The sequence below is a fragment of the Notolepis coatsorum genome (assembly GCF_963971535.1).
Source record: "Notolepis coatsorum genome assembly, chromosome: 18".
Classification (NCBI taxonomy): domain Eukaryota; kingdom Metazoa; phylum Chordata; class Actinopteri; order Aulopiformes; family Paralepididae; genus Notolepis; species Notolepis coatsorum.
The window spans coordinates 40942165-40963209 of NC_140182.1; the positions used below are offsets into that span (position 1 = coordinate 40942165).

Here is a 21045-nt window from a genome sequence, read left to right on the forward strand (position 1 = left end):
CATCCTAGGTTGTCAAAGTGGGCAGGGGTGAGGTGGGTTCTAGGAGTCAGGTCAAGTAGTAGTCTGACTAGCTTGTTTTGAGATGTTTGTAATTTGTTTTTTAGTGCCTTTGAGGTGCTTTGGTACCATGAGGTGCAAGCATAGTCGTAGTACCCTTGAATGAGTGCTCCTGCTAGAGTCTTCAGGGTATTCTTGTTTACCAGAGAGGAGATCCGGTACAAGAATCGCGTTCGTTGGTTGACTTTTTTTATTACATTGGATGCCATTTTGTCACAGGAAAGATTAGCCTCTAGGATGGAACCCAGATAGGTAATTTCATCTTTCCTTGTGATAATATTGTCACCCACTGTAACCGAGAAGCCGTCGGTCTTGCTGAGTTTGTTATTTGAACCGAAGAGAATGGACTCTGTTTTGCCCATGTGTAATGATAGTTTGTTGTCGGCGAGCCATATGCCTATACTACTACCTACTATGCTAATAGTAGTATGTCTATACACTCAAGCTCGACACTGTTTGATGAACAATATCTGACCCCAGAGTTGTACCCTTCCTGTTGACTTGTACAGAACTTGCCAGTCACTTTGGATGAAACTAAAGCTTCAGCTAAATTACTAAATGCACAGTATGATGACATACTTAATGTATATATATAGCCTACCTACCTGCCCAACGGTGGCTCTGTCTGTACCTCTGGAGGGAGTGCAAGGAATCACTATAATGTAAATGTATGTTATGGCTTTGAAACGGAATTCTAGTGAATGGACAACAACTGCTAAAACCCACTGTGCCCAACCCCCTTGAAGCACAGCAGCGCTGCAGATTGATCTGACGTCACCGATGGACTCCTGACAGGTCGGTTGGCTGATGCTAGCTTGTGCCATCACCGTAACGTTAGCCAAGATAATAACAAGACACAAAGTAGCGTTCGTGTTTCTGACATGGATTCGTTTGCGGTAAACTACCGTCACACCAGATAACCCGGTAAGTCCCACACCAACACTGTTATAATAGATGGGAGGAAACGCCGTTAGGTTAACTTTGCTTGGTAGCATAACGGCATAGCTAACATCAACTGAAGTCGTCTGCGTCAAGTTTACATGTTTTCATCTTATTGCGTTGAATACAATTAATCCAAGTATACATTTTTAATATCACTGGATGTGTTGCGTGTTGGTTAGTTTAAATACAACGTGAAGTTACTTGCCACATACTACATCTAGGTTATTTGCTTTAACTAGTTAGCATTCCAGTATCAGCAGATAGGAGTCTCGTGATGCGACGCAGTGAATCAATCAACAGCCTCGTCAACGACGCGCTGAGCTCGAGGTTTAGTTTGGTGGAACACAGTCAGGTAAACAGCCGAGTGAACCGATACTATCAATCACTGATCAATCGAGTTAACTGAATTCAGTATTTTGATCAACACGGAGCCTGGTATTTACGCCAGGGTCACATGAGAGTTTGGAATGTTAAAGATTGTTGTTAGTTTTTCCTTGCTACTGTACAATTCTGCGACACCGGTTCCACACTATAGCAGGACAGTTCCCAACAAGGACAGTGGAGTATTAGGCCTATCCCTCATTTATTCTCTAACGTTACAGTACTTCGGACCCATCGAAATTATAATGCAGTCAGTGTGTGGTGCATAATGATGCATAGAAGATTTTTTTAAACATAATATTTGAAATTACATTCGGCAAACTCATGAAACAGTGCATACCTCTGACATACAAACAGTGAAACAGTGGTAAATGATTATGTATTTAAAATCAAATGATGCCTAAATGTTCTGAAAATGTTTTTATTTTATGTGGCTTTTAAACACATGTTTAACTATAACCAGAGCCATTTGATTCAATTTGATAAGTCTCACAATTTCAAGTCAGCACAAAATAGGCCTAAGTATTGGGACACAAGGGTTTCAATGCACTAGTGCCCTAGGTGTTCTACATTGCTATACGCTAATTATGTATGTCACACTGACCTGTGTCTATTTTCACTACTGGTGAAAGTCACTACTGGAGGGTAGGGGTGTACAACGATTCGATTACGATTATTCAGGCAACGATTCAATGCATCATGAAACATAATTTACTCACCGATAGCCTGTATGGATTCAGAACACACCGGTCAACATCACTAGCATTAATAAAACTCATTGAAAAAAATCACAAATTCCATAGATTAAAAAAAACATGTAGCTGGAGTATTCATTGATCTAAAAAAAAAAAAGGCATTTGATACTATTAATCATGATATATTAATCAGGAAATTGGAAAGATATGGGATCAGGTGGGTAGTATTGGACTGGGTGAGAAGCTATCTAAATAAAAGACAACAATTTGTGACAATGAGAGATTATAAATCTGAATGTTTGGACATTGCTTGTGGTGTCCCCCAGGGGTCAGTGTTGGGTCCAAAACTGTTCATCTTGTACATTAACGAGATATGTAAAGTATCCAATATATTTAAATGTATTTTATTTGCGGATGACACTAATCTTTTTTTTTCTGGTGAGAATATCCAGCCGCTTTTAGAGGTCATCACATCTGAAATGAAGAAATTAAAAAAAATGGTTTGATAGAAACAAATTATCATTGAACTTGAGCAAAACTAAAATTATGTTATTTGGAAACTGTAGATTAAATACTCAAGTACAAGTTAAAATAAATGATGTGATTATTGAAAGAGTATAGGTGTAATAATAGACCATAAAATCTGTTCTACATTCTACATTCTCTACTGTTCACTAGTTTTACCATATTTAAATTGCTGTGCTGAAGTCTGGGGAAACAATTATAATTCTACTACAACCACTTTTTATACTCCAAAAAAGGGCCATAAGGATAGTTCACATTGCAGGTTATCGTGATCACACAAACATATTATTTTTAAAGTCAAAAACATTAAAGTTAAATGATCTTGTGGAATTTAAAACGGCACAATTAATGTATAAAGCAAAAGGTCATGTACTTCCAGGAAACATTCAAGAACTGTTCTTTGATAGGGAGGGGGGTTATAATCTGAGGGGAGAACTCAATTTAAAAGTTCTAAATGTACGCACTACCATGAGAAGACACTGCATCTCAATATGTGGAGTGGAACAGTCTAAATGTGGTGCTAAAGCAATGTCCAAACATGAGACAATTCAAACTGATGAATAAGGAAATGATGTTCACGAGGTACAGGGATGAGGAAGGGACTTGATATTCACGGGTGTTTACATTTTTATTTTATTACATTTTTATTTTATTTCTTTCATGTTTTACATATATAGTTTTTGTTTTTTTGTTTTGCATAATTATATATATATATATATATTTTTTTTTTTAAATAGTACACTCATTTGAGTAGTGGAAAAGGGGTAGGATTAAATAAGTGTATACTTCTTCCTACTTCTTTTCGCACATGTAGATTGAGTTGTGTTTTGCTTTTGTTTAGTTATTTGTTTGTTTGTAATCATTTGCATGTTTGAAATAAAGATTTCAAATCAAAAATCTCATTTGACCACGATTCGATTTCTATCGGTTAATTCCCCAAAAAAATTTTAATACACAAATGTGGCTGGGGGAACTGATTCACTAAGCATGAATGAAAATATATACAAAAAATATAAAACAAAAAAATATATACATAAAAAAAAGAATTATTTCGATTAATTTAGATTATAATCGATTCTAACATATTCAAATCGATGCATCGATTATGCATTTCGATTAATCGATGCATTGTTACACCCCTACTGGAGGGTGATTTTCTTTATAATTTATCATTTAATTATTTACTTTGAACCCTCAGCAGGCACATGCACACATGGAGCCCAAAGGGTGCTCAAGCACCTGCCCTTTTGTGCCTCATAAAAAAGTGCCATTTTTGTCCTGTGCACGTCCCTGAACCTCAGTGACAGGACCTGAAGGCACACCCCACACTTTACAAGTATTTAACACGAACCACTTTGAAAGAAGTCATCCAGGCTCTGGGTTTGTCACATCTTGAGTACTGTCCTGTCATATGGTCATCAGCAGCAAAAACACATATACAGAAACTACAAATGGCTCAGAATAAGGCTGCCAGACTAGCTCTCTCCACTGTTCAAAGCACACTGCGCACTAACTTTGGAGTTATGCACAGACATTTATCATGGCTTCCGGTTGAGAATCGTCTGCAATCCCGTCTCATTACTTTTCTCAAATGTTCAAGTTGTAAAAAAACCACAGTATTTTTATGATTATATAGTTTACAAGAGAAGAACATGGGCGGTCAGGTGGCGTAGCGGAGATTGCGTTCGTCACCAACGCCGGAGACGCTGGATTCGCCTGTTCGAATCCAGCTCCCGGCGTGTCACCAGCTTGGCTGGCCGTTCACACTAATACAATTGGCAGTGAGTGTTGCTCAGGAAGCACTATTTATTTTATTTTAATTTTATTTTAATACTTTTTACTAATAAATATATTGTACAATATCATCCTGAGGATGAGATTGTTAATGTTGATAATGATGTAATTGATGTTGATGTTGATAATGATGTAATGTATTGAATATTGTTATATTGTAAGTGCCGGACCCCAGGAAGAATAGCTTTTGTCAAGTGCAAAAGCGAATGGGGATCCTAAATAAACAAACACTGTAATGCTAAGTATCCTGGTCCACTGTACACCCTTCAGTCCCATTAAGATGTATTGAGGGGACCAGGGCTTGGCTTTATTGGCAAGGAAGATGTAATCAAAAAAATTTCAATCAAGCATGTATTGATAGCTGCAAGCCTCATTGTGTTTATTGAATAAATGTTAGCTTAACCCTTTCATTACCACACTATAGAAGGTTAACCCTTTCACTGCCATACTACAGACTGTTAAGCGTCTGTAGTGTGGTAGTAAAAGGTTAGTGTTGTAGTGAGCATGTTAACCCTTTGTAGTGTGGTAGTGAATGGGTTAATAGAGCATCTCTACAGCAGAACTTTTATACTGAGTCCAATGATGCCTTCCACAAGTCTCTAGGACAAGCAGTTAACGGCTTATGAAAGGAGGTGGGGCTAACTTATATTAATGAGAAATTACTTGACCTGAGTCCAGTGATGCCTCACACAAGTCCATATGACCAACAGTTCATGAGTTATGAATGGGGGCATGGCCAAAGTAATGAATAACTATTCTTTACCTGGTCCAATGATCTCTAAGACAAAACAAGTTATGGAAGGGGGCGTGGCTAAATGGTGTGTGTCTGTATGCATTTGTGTGGGCAATGGGCATGCATGTATGGGTGTGCGTTTGTGTGTATAAAAGCAGTTGTCTGTACTACTTTTAAAACCAATGGCGGGCATTCAGAAAGCTACCATGACATCATTGACATTATTTTAATTCAAGGCAGCCGGCTGTAATGTGGATTTTGTGTGTAATTTTGTTCTGGGGCAAAATTGTCCTTGAAAAAGTCAAATAATTCCCACACCAGCATGCATCCACCAGACTTTCTACAAAATAATACCACACAATTCCCAATGAAGCCACTCAATTGGAGGTATTACACATGGCTGACAGGTGGACCAACATACTTACAGACAGTAGCTGCTTTGTCACAGCTTAAAAAAAACAAAGAATAAATACAATCCACAGGTGACGTCTAAGTGACATGCTGCTTATAATAGGTCTAATTATAGCAACGTAGAACACCTGGGCCATTTGAAACACCTGACTGTTAATTGTGGCTATGCTGAATTTACACATTGAATGGTGCTCTTCTAATACTTCAATGTTCAAAATACCCTCTAATAAAAGCAGTCATTTTGAACTTTTACCTCAGTCATTGTTTGATACACATTTGATCTGCACAGAGGAAAAACAACCAAGTTGAGTCACTGTCTCTAAATGTTGCCACATCCACTTGTTAATGTCCACAGCTGTAGTTATGATCATCAGTGCTAATGGATTGTGTCTTACTTGTTTATAATGTAAATTACTTTTCATGGCTTTTTAATTTCAGCATGTATTCCCTGGAAATTGTATATTTAAAATCAAACTGCACACCAGGAATACTGTAGTTCCTAATGTAGGAATTGATGCTTTTCAATTAGTATGATGGCTTTTGGGTAGCAGCACTGTTTTAGCAAGCCAATACTCACTTGTGTTTTTTATGAAGCCTCACCTAAACAGGAAACTGGGTTGGGGAAGTACATGACCGTTGCCCCCCTCCCTTCCTCAACAACTGTGGTTGAGGTGCCCTTGAGCAAACTTAAACTGCAAACGTCTCCACTGCTCATTGGTCAACAATCAAACATGCATTCTATTCCTAACTGCATTCAAAATAACTCTGAGACACAACTGCTTGTTAGGGAGGTTCAGTTAATCAGTTTGGTAACGGATAATCTGAAAAGTGAAGAATGTTTTTTCCCCCTGTAAATGTAGCTACTCGAGCAATACATTGTCCTTATTTTCCTTGATTAATAACTCATACCAAGTCCTATAGCGACCCGTAGCCCCTTCATACCATAGCCTTATCTCTCTGTAAGCCAGGATAATACAAGGTCTTTCTTAAAGGTGCTATAGATAAAAATTGTATGTAGACTAATCTTTTCATTTTTAATAATGCATCCACAAAGCTTTTAGGTGCAGGATAAAAAATATAATTTGATAATTTTTTTAGATTTGATTAATTAATGATTGATTTATCATTTAAAAGTTTTGCAGGTCCAAAATGAATGTGTTTACATGTTGCGTGCATGTATCCCCTCCCTACTTCCCTTTCCCCACGTGGAATGCACCTGATTGGACAAATCACATTGGTGCTCTAGTGCAACATCTAGTAGCTGCATGTTATCTGTAGCACCTTTTTAAGGTAAACGTTTGAATGGAGGATTTTTACCAGATTCTTCTAGCTCAGGGGTCAGCAACCTTTACTATCAAAAGAGCAATTCTTCCCCCCTCCCACAAAATAAAAATTCATCTGGAGTCGCAAAACCAATTTACCCTTAAAATGAAGATAACACTGTGTATAACGCTTTATATATAGTTATTCCCAAGCATACCCCACATTTAGCATAAAACGCCTGACGATTGCATACCCAAAGTAATTTGCGATTTATTATACTTTATACTTATAGCACACAGTTTGTTGCATTAATGGAATTATAAAACAACAAAAAGAAAATGGTTGACATTTTATTGCTGTCTTTACCTGTTATAACAAAGAAAAACCTCAAACTCTTATGAAGAGGAGAAAAAAGACTGGCATGTGTAGACCGACTTTGAAATAAAACCCTGAACTATGTAAGGGATAATGTATAGCTACGAGGTCATTGTCGCAAAATAATTGACCGACACGGAGTTTAGAACACCGAGGCGCCTCGCCGAGGTGTTTTAAACGTCAGTGAAGATCAATTATTTTGCGACAATGACCGAGTATAGCTATACATTATCCCGCTTATTACATGGCTAACTTACTAACAATATACCTAATTCATTTTACACCATCGACGAGACGAGATCAAATGCAGACGCAGTTGTTCTGTGGCTCTGTCAGCCCAAATGAAGTGATTATTATTATCGCCGGCAGCCGGCAGGTGTGTCTGATTGCACTGAAACAGTGTGTGTCAGTGGGCTTGATTGCTCCAGCTTCGAAAAACAATAATCACCGGTGGTTATCGAAAAATTATTCACCGCTGTCAGGGGCTATTGACCAATCACAATCAAGCATTTCGGCGAATGTGAAAACGCCATGTAATAAGCAGGTATATTTGAGTCCTTCCCTTATTTGTGGAACATTTATCAAATAAAAAAGTAGTCTACTTTGAAAAAAGACTGGCATCTGTCTACCTACTTTGAAATAAAACACAGAAGAGTAGAAAAAACACTGGCGTCTGTAGACCTACTTTAAAATAAAACCCTGAACTATGCAGCTCTATTTGAGTCCTTCCCTTATTTGTGGAAAATGTATAAAATAAAAATAATTTTTTTTGTTGTTCACAAATTTCTCACCACATCATTAGTCGTGAAAGCAAATTAATATGTCCACGCTGAATTAAACCCTCTATTTTCCTAGGACTTTCCTTTTTTTGGATTTATCCATAGTTAGCTTACTGGGGGGTCGGAAACTCAAGATTAGCCACCTGCAGAAGGCAGGGAGAGGCGCAGGGTGCGACATATATTTTAGTTGATGAATTATTTTAGTTGACGAAATATTTTTTTATTTCAGTGTCACAGTATGACCTCAATCTCCAAAATAAGATATGTAAAATAAAATAAAAAGAATACTAAATTCAAAAGAAATTAACATTTTTTATTTAAATTATTTTAAGTAATGGGGCATTACTGAGATTCACGTGTTGCCAGGCAGCAAAGCAACACTGTCAGCAGTAGAGAGAGTTCTGTTTTAGTTGCTAATTTCCTCTCTACTTGACTAACTGGATCGTTGTCTTTCTTTCAGCGGTGAAGGATTGTCAGCCATGCCTATGCTACCTGTCGTACCCGAGACCCACAGTCATGTACTGGCAGAATTTGACTGCCTTGATCCTCTTATCTCTGCTCTCCGCTTGGACTCTGGCAGACTCAAGGTGGGGTTAATTCTCACACGTTCATAATGATCTAAGGCAGTCTTCCATCATACTTTATAGACCTGCAATCTCACTCACTCACTCATTCAGTCAGTCAATCACCTTTGACTGGTGTTTAGAGAATCTGCCCCGATGCCTCTGACACTGGGTGTCCTTGTTTCTAGTTTGACTGGTAGTTGGCTTGTATAAATATTGAGGTAAGGTGCCAGGTTGTATAAGTAAACACAGTAAAATATCTGTGAACACTTCATTCTCCCTTATTGGCAGTGTTGTCAAGATAAGATATTCCTTATTCCTTGGGGAAATTCGGAGCGTCATAGCAGCATGGGGGAGGGGAGGTACAGGTATGGGCAGAAAGAAAATAATAATAAACAGCGTAAACAAAGGTGCAGATGAGGGTCTGTATGCCCTATCGGTTATGATTTACGTTACAATACATTGATAATAAAAACAAATCTAATCTGAATATATATATATTATGAGTAACAGTAAACACAAGTATACACAAGGTGTAGGTGAGGGTCTGTACCCTAACTGGCATGATCTACATCATACGTTGTAGTCCGTGCAGGTTTTGGTGGTTAAGAGTCAGACACACTTAATGGTCAAACATTCCTAATAGTTCTCAAGTTCCAAAAAACATTCCATCACTCCCCATTGTCTTTGTATTACATGATGGTGCCTCCTTGTCGTTTCGGTCTGCGTCAGAACAATGTGTAAAAGCTGCCGTGTGGTGCCGTGGGATCTTTCTCAAACCAATCACGTCTAGGACGCCACTCAAACCAATCTCGTCTAGGACGCCACTGAGCACAAAAAGCACCTTGCAAAATAGCGTCTTGGGAGAAATGCATGTCTCTTCATCAAAGTTTTCCATCATGAGAGCGTAGCTTGCTGCTAGCTACAGTAGCTGACAGGATTATCGTTATTCACCCTAAAGTCAGAGATTTTGAAAATGTTAAGCACTATGCTGATTTTGAAGTACGCACCGTAAACATCCTATTGAGTTTTCCTATAGAAATTCATCTGCCGTTTATGGATGGGCGTGAGTACTCGCTGTTTCAACTGAACTCAAGTAGTTTATGAGGGTGCTTGTCTTTCTTTGGTTACCACTCAGATCAGTTCAGGCATTTTTAAGTTGAGTCACACGGCAAACATCCAGTGCCGTTATCATGCTGTACTGAAGATCACTTTACTTGTGTGTTGCAGTGTACCTGCTTGGCGGTGTCCAGGAAGTGGCTTGCATTAGGAACATCAGCAGGAGGACTACACCTCATTCAGAGGGAGGGCTGGAAACAACGACTCATCCTAACTCACAAGGTACAACCTAAGTGTTTAATTCTGAAATACTGTACTCGTTACCAGTGTTAATTTTGTCAACTAAAATGATGACGAAAGATGTTCGTCAACGAAGGTTTTTTTCATGACGACAACGAGACGTGACGTCACGTTATTGAAGACCGTGTGACGCTAACGAGACTAAATAGTTTATTAAATATCGTTGACCACAACTGAGGACACAAAAATGTAATTTACAAAAACCAGGACGAAATTTCTCTTCATGTATGTTGATATTGTTGACTAAAACAAGACGAGACAAAATAATTATAACTTTTCTTAATGCCATCGTCCCGAGTCAGAGCAGTGTGACGGGGAGCTCTGTATTAGCATTAGCTGAAGAGCTATTTGAAAAGCTAGTTTTAGCTTAACGTTACCTTGGCTAAAGTTGGGACTATTCATAATCCAGCTGCAGACCTGCAAGCAAAGTACAGCAAGTTGGCAAAGGAGTATTCCAAGGTAAATCACTTTTTCACCAGTAACGTTACATTGTTTGTATTTCCATCTAGCTTGTGTTAACTAGTGGCTAACCTAGCTCACGCTAATGTGGCTAACTGATCGACCTCTCGCACACAATTAATGACATGTTGCCGACAGCCATACCGGTGACAATGTTTAGCTTTTAGTGCCAAATGATAAGAGTCTGAGGCGGAGTCTCAAAAGAGAATGTTGAATATTTATTGTGCATTAAAAATCACAACAGAGCCTCTAACCTAAACGGAGCCTTCTGGAAGCAAGTGCAAACAACGTATAATGTCCGTGTGGAACCAATGTGCCAACAACCTTTCCGTGGGTGAAGCATAGTTGAGCATAGTTGTCATTTAATGATACTATTACTAATCTATACTATCACCTGTTGTTGAATAAATACCATTACTTTCTAGTTATTACTAAAAAACAGTATATATATAAAACAGTAGCTGTAAAAAAGAAAAGAAAAAAAAGTGTTATAATTTATATACGGTAATAAAAAAATAACTAAAAATAGACAAATGTCATCCGTTTTTGTCGACAAAATCTAGACTAAAACAAAAAAGACAAAATTGAGACAAACTGACTAAGACTAAAATGCTCAGACATTTAGTTGACTAAAACTGACTAAACGACAAAATAAATGAAGATGACTAAATATGATAAACGAAAAAGGAGCACTTGACACATGACTAAGACTAAAACTAAAATGAAAATAGCTGCCAAAATTAACACTGCTCGTTACTGATCTGTGCCCATTCATCTGCAGCCGAGTTCATGTTCATTAGTTTCAGGTTTTATTTCTCCAGACCTCTTTTCTTGGATAAATATAATTATTGTCAACATCATGTGAAATCAGCAACATCATGTGAAATCAGCAACATCATGTGAAATCAGCAATGTATCTGTCTTTAAGGGGTTCCCAGTGGCCCACGGTAGAGTGAGGAATTGTTTAATTCCACTGTGCCGTATTTCATTCACTAGGAATTAGCCTAGTGGGAAAACGTCTGGCATGTGTATAATGACTATTTTGATCATTGACTCTTTCTCACCGCTATCTCTCCTATGAAACGTATATGGAATCTTGAACTAATTCATGTCTAACATCATCTTTTAGAAGGGAAGGGACATCTTCTGAATGGGGGTCTGTGGCCACAATGTGTATCTATTTGGTGGCCCTTCAACGTGAAAAGGTTTGGGAATCCCCTGCTGGATAATATGGTCTGCTCTGTTCCAGGAGGGAGCGGTCACTCAGGTGGCATGTTGTCCACACGATGAGGACTTTATTGCCGTGGCAACGAGGTGAGAAAGAAGCTGTCCACGGTGTAAACCTGCTTAAAAAAAATGTCTACCCGACCTGTGACATCTAAACACCTACAGGTGTTTTCAAGGTTGTGAAAGTGCTTGAACTATGAACTATAAATGGGATGTTGCTATGCTACAACCTAAATGATGTTTCTTGTCACAGAACATGATTTTACTTTCCTGTTGTGACTCAATAATTCATGATTTAATCTGATGATGAATTTAAACTAAAATGTTGAGTATATATATGTACTTATGTATACACACACTCAATTGATATTATACTCACTGAGTATATGTATTACAATTTTTATTTGCCAGACCCAGTGCTTGATGATGTTGAAATGCATGTTGGGAGGTGCTAAAGCAAGTGCAACTACTTGAACTCTACTTTGGAAAAGTGTAGGAACCACGTAGAAGCATGCAGCACGGGTTTGTTTTGCAATGAAAACATGCAATGAATGCAGACAGAGATTTTTCAGCCTTCTAAAAGAGGACTAAGCGTGGGCATATTTTCTAATGCTGAGGGACATTTTCAGCACATTTCTAACAATACTGCGATAATACTGATAACCGTGATAATTTGGGTCACTATAATCGTGATATGAAATACGGTTTACTACTCCTGTTCATCACTGTCCTCTGTTTCCTGTGTTGTTCATTGTGGTGTTTCTGTCCGGTGCTGGTTCTCGGTTCAGCCAGGGCCTGGTGGTGGTGTGGGAGCTGCAGTTGGAGCGGCGGGGTCGACCAGAGCGGGTCAGCATCTCCTGGGAACACAGAGGACAGTCAATCACCTCGGTCTGCTGGGACTCCAGCGCTCTCAGAGTGTTCGTAGGAGACACAGGAGGCAAGGTGTCCTTTCTCCGCGCAGGATCGTCCAAGCTAGGCAAGGTATTGATTTATTGTGCATGTTTTAAAGGTGCTATAGATAACATTCAGCCACTAGATGTCACACTAGAGCACCAGCTTGTCATTTATCCAATTGGGTGCATTCCATGTGGGGAAGTAGGAAGGTGAAAGATTAGTGTTCTTCAGCCTCTAATCAACTCGTCACCTGCTGCTCCGTGATTTCCCTCTGCGTTGTGTTTGTGTCATCGGTACTTGGTTATCTCACTGGCTGTTACACACTGTATTAACCCCGTTGGTACGTCCGTAATCGGAAGAAACGACACTGGCAACGTGATCTACTTCCTTAGATTGTGATGTTTATTTTCATAAACATAGTCTCGTACAAGATGGAAACAGTTCTGAAATGTCCTTAAAGTCTTTGAAGAAACTAAATTAATTATTCTAATGAATCTCTCCTGTTACCCCGCTCGGTGGTCATTGCGGCCTAGCTGTTATCCAAAAGGCCTTCCCTGTTAGCCGAGGCTAGCGATGTCGTGGCATTTCCCCTCCCCCACCCTTCCGTGGCAAGGGTGAGGAGGGATCGTTTCAAAGTCTGCTTGTCTCAGCCTTGTCTCCTAGTCTAACTTACACCGCAAGAAACTCACGGCTCATAACGTCTTTCCCCTAGCAACGGGGGCCCCACCCCCTTTTCTCGTTACTAAGTGACACGATACCATGGCAAGCAACGGCAGTCTGGTCATCTTTGACACACTAAACGTCTTTTTCTATCTCCCCATAGCTACGGCTTCTCTGTTGATAGTAACTCCCATCCCGAGCCAACCCACTATCTTTGTTGACGTGGCCTTGGTGCTGCTGTCTGCTACCCCCCATCTCCAGCCCTCTGCCTGCTCTGCTCCTCTGTTCTAACAATATGTTTTCCCTGGCTGTTGTCCTCCTCCTCTGAGATCTATGAGTAGATGCTGTCATCTGCAGATATTTACATTATATACATTGAAAAACAGGGCCATTCTATCAAAGGGGATACATGCACGCAACATGTAAACAACATTCATTTTTTTTAGGGATGCTTGATATTGGCTTTTTTACCAATACCGATATACCGATATTGTCCAACTCTTAATTTCCGATACCGATATCAACCGATACCGATATATGCAGGGTTTCCCCCCCCCAAAAACGGAATAATTTCAGGTAATTAACATTACATATCTCTTGTAGTGTAATTAACGCATACTTTATTTATAATTTATGCATACTTTGACAATAAATAAAATAATAATTTGTTCTTACTTGCTTGCCTGGGTAAATAAAAGTTAAATAAATGTAAAAAGAAAGAAAAAAAACACAGATATTTTCCGATATCACATTCTTATGCCAATATCGGCCGATAATATCGGTAGGCCGATAATATTGGACATCCCTAATTTTTTTTAATAATTTTTAACACAATCTGCGCCAAGAACGAGTTAACTCGTTATTGCCCACCATGCGTTCAGCGCCAACAACAAGTTAACTCGTTTTTGCGATCGTTATTTCGTTTATTCGCTATATCTATTCATAATTCATGGCTGCAGCCTCTGCAGACCCTTCAGACCCTGTCTGAGCTGGCAGACGATCAACACCGCCCTCTACTGCCTTGCAGAGCTATTGCACTCCATTGGAAATGGTCTGGTGTGTTTTCCGAGCCGATCTGAGCCATGGGGGCGGGGTTTAAATACTCAGGCGAGGCAGGCCTTTACAACGATGGCATGGAACACTAACCCCGCCCGCACGTTCATGTGTAACACTCGGTAATGTCGGGGACAGGATCGCTGTGGATAACTGGAATGGCGATTAGATAATTGGATTCTTTTTTTTTTGCATTACATCAGAGACAAGGTAAGAACACTATATATAAAATCTTGCGTTGATCTGATATTTCTTTCTTCCGCGATCAAAGCTATCTGTGTGGACCGTGTTGTGCTTTCTACCGTTGGCTGCGGTGGGGGGCGGGGCCACTTCATGTATGCACGAGGAGATATAATAATGATAATCTAGCTTTGATTTCAGGATGATTAGATAATCAGCCGAAAAATTACAACATGATGACTGGATTACACTAAAATGCCTTTTTCTCGTCTTTTCCTGGAATTACTCAAACCATACTCATATTCAAAACGGTATAAAACGGAAATGTACGGATGAAGAAACAATCTGTTTTTTGCATGTTGACCAGAAGCAACTCACTGACAGTCGACAGCGTTATTACATCCATAGCTATAATATAAAATATAGTTTTAGGACTCGCAAGTCTGGCATTCTAAAACTATATCCATTGAATAAAGACCTGGCGCTGAAGGGGGATCAGCGCCCCCTGCTGCTGGCGGTCAATGTCTTAATGATAAATTTTAAGGAATGCGCAGTACTTTTATTCTGCACCTTTCTTTTTTTGTATCCACTTTTTCTCCAGTTTTTCTGTGTTTTTCTCCCATCCCAATTTTAGTCGTCATGCCAATTCCCCCCTTCCCGTCCTGGTCATTGCTCGCATGTGCCCCCCACTGGTCAGTCTAGGGAGGGTTGATAGATACTATCACATGTCCCCTCCACGTCTATTCTTAACCCAACGCATGTTTGCTTCCGCGTTCGCGTTTTGCGAATCTGATTGGCCACTGCCGTTTCTGGTGTGATCTGATTGGCCACTGACGTTTCTGGACATGTGCGCCCAATCGCGTGACGCGCCCATTTCCGCCTCGACCAGCAGCAAACTACCTAACGCCTACGATCCACACTCTAACCTTAACCAACTTCGAAAGAGTGACTAAGCTTAACCGGCGAAAGAACTTGCCGTCACACGATATCGCCCTGCTCTAAGACAAACTCTAACCTTAACCAACTTCGAAAGAGTGCCTAAGCTTAACCGGCGAAAGAACTTGCCGTCACACGATTGGCGCGACCAGAAACGTCAGTGGCCAATCGGAGCGCAAAACGCGAACGCGGAAGCAAACATGCGTTGGGATAAGAATTTAGGCGTCCCCTCAATACATGCAGAGTCAGCCAGCCACTTCTTTTCACCTGCCAGCGTGGACTCTCATTGGTGAGGTGTAACGTGTGGGAGGCTCACACTACCCTCACCATCTCCCTTCCTCGCTGTGCAGGCGCCCTGACCAAGCTGTAGGAGTAGCTGTTTTACAACAACCAGATTACCACCCACCGACTTCCCTCCCGCTGACTCTGCCAATTGAGCCAGTATGACGGCCGGCCAAGCCGGAGGCAACGCTGACAGCCAAATTCGATACCAGTGTCTCTCGCGTTGGTGACGGGCGCTTAGTCTGCTGCGCCACCCAGCCGCCTTATTCTGCACCTTTCTAAAAGCTATGTGGCTGTATTATTTATAAAAATAATAATAATAATAGATTACATAAAAATGTTATCTATAGCACCTTTAATCTATGACGGGATCGAATTCCTCTGTTGATAGATGGGACTGTATTGTGACGGTGTAGTTTGTTAATTAGCTGTAAAGTTATTCAGATAAAAACGGGACATGTTTGAGCATTCTTGTGTCTGTATAAAACATATCCGACATGCCACCAGTGTCAGGTGAACATTAGATTGACTCTGTTTCAAGTTTAAGTAGTTTGAGAAAAAATACCCATAATAATTTTACTGACAGTTTTACTTTTTGCTTTATCTTTATACCGGTATCCGTCTTTAGAACAGAAATAAAACTTAAAGGAAAACTCCAACATTTTGGGAAATTAGCTTATTTGGCATCTACCCTGGAGTTAGACAAGAAGATACACACCCTTTTTCTTCTCTGTGCATGCAGTAGGAGTGGGAAGACGCGCACCGTTAGTTCCAAACGTCTTCCTACTCCTACTGCATGCACAGAGAAGAAAAATGTATGCATCTTCTTGTCTAACTCCAGGGTAGATGGCAAATAAGCTAATTTCCCAAAATGTTGGAGTTTTCCTTTAAAAAAAAAAGAAAAAAGATTTTACAGCAAAAGTAACTAATTTCACTCCACTATCCCAATACTTCTTCAACCTGACTGTATGCCGTTCCTCTCATATGAATCATTCTCTGCTCCATTTCACATTTTGTTTCAGTAGTGTTGATAACCATTCCTTCATGTCCAGGGGTCGTCGTTTGTCATTTTCCCCGTTCAAACCATCACGACTGTGGACTCTCGAGTGGTTCAGCTGGGGTACCAGGACGGCCGCCTGCTGGTGTCCTCTCTGAGTCGCTGCTACCTGTGTGACACGGACAGGTGATTATTCCCATGTAACTTCACCACGCTTACATTGTGCAACATAAAGTCAAGGCCTGGAATTCCTTGAAAATACTTTTTTTTAACAAGGTGCTTAAAAAGTCATTGAAATTCAAATCAACCATTTGCATTGAACGTTTTGTTCATCCATGATACAATTGTTCTGAATCAAGAAATAAAACGTTTCCATTTAAAGTGTAACTAATTGTCGGTAATTGGTTTTAAGCCATAAATATTGGATCAGATTTTTTTTTCTATAAAAAACAGCATTTAACACTTTGGGCGCCAGCCGCTTTAGCCATCTTTGTACTCCGTGTGCCACCGCTGTAAAGTATAGGGATTTTCACTGTGCGTTGCAGTGTTTGCAGAATTGCAGGGCTATATCTATATTCTATATTATAGCTATGGAGACAATACTATGGCTCATTTGACATTAACTATCCATCGTTCAACATGTGAAAAATGTTCGTGTGTTATACCGTGGTGAATATTGTATAGTTTCAAAGTGATCCTGGCTAATTCCTGGTAACTGTTATGGAGCAATATGTGCATTTTGCTAAAAGCATTCGCGTTGCTTGCCTGGACACGCTACTATTTCCAATTCAAAGGTATATAATAGGTAGTTTTTTTATGCTTTGATCGCCAGTAACGGCATTCGTTTTGAATACTACATACGTTGATCGGCCGGATCGATATGAAATCATTGTAGGATCAAAGTGGAATTGATGTCATATAGTGCTTACCTTTACTAGGAGGTATCCCAAAAAGAATATTCCAATTGTCTGATCGCGATTTCCAGTATTGATGTCGATCGGGTCCCTGACACGAAGTGGCACAAGATGTATGCCTCAAGTGTGCTGAACGTGTTTCGAAGTGGATGAAGCGATTCACTTGGCTTGGTCTAAATTCTCCGCCCGGACCATATACGATGTAACACACTGTGTGAAATAAGGTTTCAAAGGGTGGGCAATACTGCCACCTAGCAGGATGCGGCCGGTATTGCACTTTTGGAATCTCAGAATGATTTCCTATGGTAACACCAAGGTCCGTGAACCTGTAATGAATAAAAGAAATAACGACCAAAACCCAAGAAATCTCGGGTCTGGCAGCCAATGTGTTAAAAGAAAAATAGTGTTTGGAAAAGTACTTGAAAGTCCTTGAATTGTATGTTGTAATGTCTGTGGGAACCCTGACAAACTTTATTTATCATGCGCCTGGCTGTTCACACCAGCAGTAGAGCAATAGTCTGGCTGTTCACACCAGCAGTAGAACAGTGGCCTGGCTGTTTACACCAGCAGTAGAGCAGTAGCCTGGTAGTTCACACCAGCAGTAGAGCAGTAGCCTGGCTGTTCACACCAGCAGTAGAGCAGTAGCCTGGCTGTTCACACCAGCAGTAGAGCAGTAGCCTGACTGTTCACACCAGCAGCGATTCCCCCACACGCCAGTCTGCTCCACTGTCACAGGTAGAGCTGATATTTATCAGCTGATCTCCGCCTGATCTCAAACCTACCGAAGTCGGCCCATGTCACCCCACTTCTTAGGGACCTGCACTGGCTCCCCATTGCTGCACGTATCCGCTTCAAGGCCCTCGACCTAGCATACCGTGCGGCAAAGGGAACCGCTCCCGCCTACCTCCGGTCAATGGTCTCTAACTTCACACCCTCAAGACCCCTACGCTCTGCATCTTCTGGCCGCCTCAGACCTACTCCTATCCAAGCCCCGGGAGGGTCATCAAAGAGAAGCCGCCTATTCTCAGTCCTTGCCCCACAATGGTGGAATGAACTACCCACCCCAGTTAGGACAGCCGAAACCCGTCCAATCTTCCGCCGGCGACTAAAGACGCACTACTTCTGAAATAATAATAATAATAATAAAAATAAAAATAAAACCCTAACTAACCTTACTGTCATGCACTTGTCCTAATAAACTAACCTACACTGTAACACGCAACACTTTGATGAACATTGTTACTCAGCTGATAGAGTTGTACCCTTCCTGATGACTTGTCGTACAGAACTTGTAAGTCGCTTTGGATAAAAGTGTCAGCTAAATGACTAAATGTAAATGTATAAAAGAATCAAGAGCTTGGTAACTTTCTGGAGATTTTAAATCCCTTATTTTAAACCATTCTGTCTCTGTTTGTACCCGTCTCAGACCTGAGAGAGAGAAAGTGTGTTGTATCTGTATCTCTATCACCTCTCTCTTTTCTGTCTCTACAATCCCACAACCCCTCCCCTCTGTGTGTGTGTGTGTCTTTCTCTGCTTTCCCTCCTCTCCTCACTGCAAATTAACTGCATTTATATACTGTGTGTATATATATGACAGGATATAAATACGCGGCGGCATGGTGGTGTAGTGGTTAACACTGTTGCCTCACAGCTAGAAGGCCCAGGGTTCGATTCCCGCTTGGGGACCAGGTTGCCGTGTTGCCAGTTACCCAGGTGGGGTATCTCCCAGGCCTTTCTGTGTGGAGTTTGCATGTTCTCCCCGTGCTCACAAGGGTTTCCCCTCCCGATAAGATAAACCCAATGGAAAAACATGCACAACAGATAGCTACCGCTGTCGCGTCCCTGACAGGAGCACTTGGATTGGTCCCCGGGCTCGGCCCACGTTGCAGCCCTCGTCTGCTCCTGGCTGCCCTTGGGGGGGAAGGACGACGGGATGGGAAGTGCAGAGAACATTTCATCAGCGACTCAGTGCATGTGTGTTCCTGTGGGTTGCCCATCTCGCGCGCCCGCGTATGTGTGTTAATCTGACGACAAATAGGACTTCTTAACTTCTTCTTAATATATATAAAATTCGTAAAGCACATCCTACCTTTCATCTGTACCTTCACCGATATACAATTAATTAATCAACCGTAATAGCAGATGCCGAAACCGTCACTGCAGATCACATTGATGATCTGGCTCAGGTTCATGATGCTTAGCGAAACAAAGGAATAAGTGTCTTTGTCAACCACCTTTTTTTTCTTGACCTGCGCCCCAGGGAGAAGTTTTGGCGTGTGGGAAACAAGGAGCGAGACGGAGAGTATGGAGCCTGCTTCTTCCCTCAGAGTCGGGGGCTTGCGGTGGGCCAGCCTCCTCTGCTGTATTGCGCACGCCCCGGCTCGCGCATATGGGAGGCCAGCTTCAGCGGGGAGGTCCTGAGCACCCATCAGTTCAAACAGCTACTGGCCTGTCCTGCTCTACCTCTCATCAGTTACAGGTGTGTGTGTGTGATAATTCGTTAATTTAATTTATATAGCGCTTTTCAAGAACCCAAAGATGCTGGAGAACCCAAAGACACGTGTGCGTGCGTGCGTGCGTGCGTGTGTGCGTGTGTGTGTGTGTGTGTGTCTTTTATATGAAATGATGACACCTTAAATGGTTTCCTGTTCCTCTGGTACCTGCAGAAGTGAACCACATTACAACCCAACACAAAGGAGCTCCCAGTCCATCGCTTTCCCAAAACTGCTCTACTTCGGGTAATGTAAAAAAAGAAAAGTATCATCTAAATATACATATTTATATTTACTATATATATATTTCCATATCTGTCTGAATATACCTGCATATAATCCATATAACTCTAGCATGATAGCATGTACATATATATTATATTTATATTTACATATATATACAGTATATTTATCCACATCTGTCTTTATATACCTGCATATACTCTTTTCTACATACCTTTTTTACATACTTGTAGATATCTATATCTGAACATATCCCTACCTACTCTTACTAGTTATACCGCTGGGCAGAATGACTTACTACCATAGTGGCTTTATACCTTTATCACTGGACATAATAATACTATAACACTGTACATGCATATTATTAGCACTATTACTCAGTTGTACTCTTCTTTATATATTTTATACCCAGTTGAATCACCTGTACATTGTATATTGCTACTGCACTTTACTGTTACATTTGCACTCTGGTTAGAAGCCAAACTTCTTTTCATCATACTGTACTTGTGCTGTATAATGACAATACATTTTAATCTTAATGATCTGAATCTGAATTGTTAGTCAAGTCAATTAAATGTGTACTTTGCTTCTTGGTACAGTGACCAGCACCTGCTGACCTGGAGTGACTCGGCCGTATATATCCTAACACCTCAGACTGGCCAGGTACTCTTGTGGACTGAAGTTAAAGGTACCATTAGTGTTTTCTACCTTTTTTGCACTTTGTTTAGTTCAGATTCAGATTCCTTTAATAAGCCATATGTGTAACCACATTGGTAATTGTTTCAGCGTTACAAAGTATGCATTTTTCCATACATTTTCTTTTCACATAAC

The 21045-nt window shown here is 40.6% G+C and overlaps 1 protein-coding gene across 1 annotated transcript in view; it reads left to right on the top strand.

Moving 5' to 3' along the window:
* The first annotated feature begins 842 nt into the window (after nucleotides 1-842).
* Nucleotides 843-21045, top strand: part of hps5 (HPS5 biogenesis of lysosomal organelles complex 2 subunit 2) — a 41122-nt gene continuing 20919 nt past the window's right edge. Inside the window, exons 1-9 of the mRNA XM_084334812.1 lie at nucleotides 843-981; nucleotides 8416-8542; nucleotides 9749-9859; nucleotides 11586-11650; nucleotides 12352-12544; nucleotides 16621-16751; nucleotides 19740-19958; nucleotides 20146-20217; nucleotides 20814-20902. Of these exons, the coding sequence (XP_084190938.1) occupies nucleotides 8435-8542; nucleotides 9749-9859; nucleotides 11586-11650; nucleotides 12352-12544; nucleotides 16621-16751; nucleotides 19740-19958; nucleotides 20146-20217; nucleotides 20814-20902 (988 nt within the window). The 5' untranslated portion in view covers nucleotides 843-981; nucleotides 8416-8434. The remainder of the gene's footprint in view (nucleotides 982-8415; nucleotides 8543-9748; nucleotides 9860-11585; nucleotides 11651-12351; nucleotides 12545-16620; nucleotides 16752-19739; nucleotides 19959-20145; nucleotides 20218-20813; nucleotides 20903-21045) is intronic.